This window comes from Nematolebias whitei, chromosome 19 (assembly GCF_014905685.2).
Source record: "Nematolebias whitei isolate Nwh7 chromosome 19, NemWhi1, whole genome shotgun sequence".
Taxonomy (NCBI): Eukaryota; Metazoa; Chordata; class Actinopteri; order Cyprinodontiformes; family Rivulidae; genus Nematolebias; species Nematolebias whitei.
Window position 1 is genome coordinate 36,871,537 of NC_056516.1, and position 3,988 is coordinate 36,875,524.

Genomic DNA, 3,988 nt, shown 5'->3' on the forward strand with positions numbered 1-3,988 from the left:
CTACTGTTCTGCAAAGACTTGAACCACCTCAGTCAAATCATAAAAAGGACTATTTATGAATATTAGTCCAAAGTGAAACATTCAGTCACCTTCATTATATGGGTGATGTCAAGCTGTATGCCAAAAATAAGCAAGACATCCCCTCACCAGTGTATGTACTGCACCAGTACAACAAGAACATTGGAATTCCAATCAAACTGGATAAATGTGGTAGAAACATTTTCAAAAGAAGCAAGAGGACCATGGAAGGGGTTGACCTACCAGAAGGCAGCAACATTCAGGCAGGTACAAGGAATGAATAGCCTTCAGTTTAAGGCTACACGAATGACTCAGAGGACAAACTCAATGTGGAAGAAAAAGACAAGAGGAAGCTGCAGTTAACCTGTGAGTAAAACTTGCACGACATCCAGAAAATTAACCAAGTGGCTGCTGTAAAAACATCATACTAGTGTCTAAAGAGGAGTGGACTGAGGGACATTACAGTGGCACCAATCATGGAAACACAGGAGCAATAGAGACAGGATCCAACATGCAAGTTATGCTAAGATGCTGACACAGTCCAGGATATAAAATGCAGGCAAAGCATTTTGTGCATGGACTGCTATAACCAAGAAGCAATAAGCATCGACACAGGTGGTGCACAACGACTGTGCGAGATTCAAAGTCAACCAAGAGTAATGTGTTGACTTTCAATCAATAAATGAGTTTTGTTGACCTATGCCCTTAATAGAAGATACATGTGATCAATACATCTAACTTATCTCCATGAGATAAAATGGATGAAGCAGCCCTGAAAGCTCAGGTTTTCATATAATTGCTGCTGTAGCTCCGCCCCTGAGAGAGATTAATTGACTTATCTCAGTAGGTGGAGGCTGATTCTCTCTGCTGTTCACAGGCAGAGCAAAAGTCTACCTCACATTTCTCTGCGGATCACACAGGTAGGACAGAAACAGCCGTTCAGGTGGTGTTTTCACATTGATGTTGCTGTTTGAGTTTCCTAATTGTTGTAAAGCGTTGAGTCTTTCTGCTCTTTACTGATGTTGATCGAAGGCGATTCCATACGGTTATCTGTAATTTTCTAATGTGTTTAATTTAAAGCATCATGTGTTTAAAGTGTAGAGTTGTGTAGAGTTTACCAAAGAACATTTTTTTGTGTGTGTCAGTCTTTTAGAGAAATTGGTTTTCAATATTTATCTTCGTAGTGACAAGAAAAAATGGTTTATTTTACTCTACAGTTATTTTCGCCATGTCCAAGTAAATCCTTGTTTTTCAGTCAATTCAAAACCTCAATCTGAATAATGAGAGGAAATGGGATAAAAGAAAGAAAAATTAAATCATTTAATTACTAAATAATTGTGATTTAGGTGTAGCAGCAACCAGTCTTTCAAATGACTTGCAAAAACGTATGTTTTCATTTAAATTTCAACCTTTTCGTTTAAAATGTCCACAAGTTCTAGACCATTGTCGTTTATTAACCTTTCTCAAAGTAGATTTCTTGGGTGCATCTGATGGAGCATCATCCTGAATTTTCTTACAACACTTTGAGGAAAATTTGACGGTTTTCAAAAAATTCATGATGATTTGTTCTCCAGCCTGACAGTGTCTAACTAGATGATATCTATTGATAGAACCTCATGAACTGTTACCACTCTAGACGGTCTGATCAGTGTTGGGTTATCAGTCTCCATTAGCTTTAAAAAATTCACTTGGTTGGTTCCTCTGTGTCACCAGTCTGTTTGGGATTATCAATCCAGCTTGTCATCTTCAATATTTGCATCTCAGTGGACATGCTTACTTGAATCTCTTCACATTTTCTGTTTAACCTGGATAACTTTTAAAATGACAAAGTGAAAAGGTCCTCTTGAAACTGTCAGACACAACATATTACTCAACATGCATTTAGCCTAAGTTGAAACATCCTTGACTCCTGTTGCTGGTTTTTCTCGTAGATGACTTTCCTAATGAGCTTACCAAGCACCTTCTGCTCTTTTCACAGCATTTGTGTTCACAGGTTGAACTGCAGGGCAAGGACTAACATCAAGAGGAAACTTGCAGCTATAACAAATAATCTTCGGTTTACTGCTTTTGACGAGATAGAGTAGGAAAATCCTTTGGCTGAAGTTGTGTAACAACTGGCCTAGAATAGCCAAGAGACACAAACCTTAAAATAGTTCCTAAAGATTACCAACACCGCCAGCAATGGGTAACAGCAAGAGTGGAGCCGTGTCCAAGGAGATCCTCGAGGACCTGAAACTCAACACCAAGTTCTCAGAGACTGAGATAGTCCAGTGGTATGAAAACTTCAAGAAGCAATGTCCAACAGGACGCATCAGCAAACAAGAGTTTCAAAGCATTTACAGCAAGTTCTTCCCTGAAAGTGATGCCAATACTTACGCCCAGCACGTCTTTCGCTCTTTTGACACTAATGATGATGGTACACTAGACTTCAAGGAGTACATTATTGCCCTCCACATGACATCAACAGGCAAGACCACAAGCAAGCTGGAATGGGCGTTCTCACTGTATGATGTTGACAAAAATGGATACATCACCAAGTCAGAGGTCTCAGAAATCTGCTCGGTGAGTTTTGAAAAAGCAATCATGGTGTGAGTTTGAGCAAAGTGAAGTGTTCTGAGTTTGGAAAGGTTTTTCTTGAGAAAGTAGAGCTATCAACCCACACACCATCTAAAATATAAACAACACTATCATCGGTATAGAGTTTTACATCACTCCATCCTATATAATTTCCCAGCTTTCTCTTAAAGTATCTTATTTGTTCTGTTCTGAGCCACATGTGTCACCAGTTGGCGAGTGGTGGGGTCCCCCTTTGTTTTCATTCATTCAACCTTTATTTATACAGGCTGGTCTCATTGAGTATCGAGGACTCATTTACAAGAGAGACCTGTACAGGTCACCAGATCGTTGTGAGGCCATGGGAAGGATGTATATGACAAACAGTCATGTGCACACATGTCAAAGGGCATGTGACACAACATGCATGTTTGTTTTTAAACTATAAATGGAAACTAGTGTATTCAAGGAAAAAAACATAGCAACTCAGCAGAGATATGAACCATAGATCTTGCTGAGAAGCTACAGTGTTTACTGCTCTACCTCTGAGTAGCTTTAAACAAAATTATGTTGAGGATCGTTAGATTATTTCAATTAAATCAACAAACCATTGACAAATCAAGGACTTGTCATTAATTTGAAGTAAACATAATAATAAGATGACATAATAACTGTTAACTGATAACCTTTTCTATCATAAATGGCATAAAGTACATGGCACATCTTAGTATGACCTCAACACATGCTGAAAATCTTTTTCTTCTTCTTCAGTTCAATCAGTAAAAGCTGTTCAATAAGAAATGTTTAAACAAAACAGTGATGGTGAAACTGTCTTTCAATTAAAAAACTGTGCAGCTATTGTTTTACACAAACAGTACATTATGAACCAGTGGCTCATTTGCAGATCTAGTGACTATAAATGTCCCACAGTGGTGAAGCAGTGAGTTATTTATGACCGTGCTAAACTCTTGTAAAGATCTTTCTTTCTTACTTTCCTTTTAAAAAGAGCAAGTTATTTAGAGTTTGACTGCAAATCTGATTGATTATAAAAACAGAATTCTTCCCAGTCTAACCTTTATGGGCTGCATGCATATCATGTCATATTTGACATGGAAATGTGTTTAATTTACTTTGTCACTTTAAACATTTGAAACTGCGAGTATCTGATTGGTGAACCCAGAGGATAAACAAACATTTTGATCGAAAAATGGTCAAATATTTAAGGTTTGTTGATTTTTTTAGTGGGCAGTGACATAAAAATGAGTCTGTTAACTGTAATCTGTGATAACCTAAAATAAATATGTAGACAAGAATGTGATTAGTGTACAACAAAACAGACCATCCATCCATTCATCCATCCATCCATTCATCCATCCATCCATCCATTCATCCATCCATCGATACATTCATCCATCCA

The 3,988-nt window shown here is 37.8% G+C and overlaps 1 protein-coding gene across 1 annotated transcript in view; it reads left to right on the forward strand.

The window, feature by feature from the left end:
• The first annotated feature begins 874 nt into the window (after positions 1-874).
• Positions 875-3,988, forward strand: part of LOC119425856 (recoverin) — a 6,336-nt gene continuing 3,222 nt past the window's right edge. Inside the window, exons 1-2 of the mRNA XM_037693408.1 lie at positions 875-938; positions 1,997-2,580. Coding sequence (XP_037549336.1) covers positions 2,200-2,580 — 381 coding nt within the window. The 5' untranslated portion in view covers positions 875-938; positions 1,997-2,199. The remainder of the gene's footprint in view (positions 939-1,996; positions 2,581-3,988) is intronic.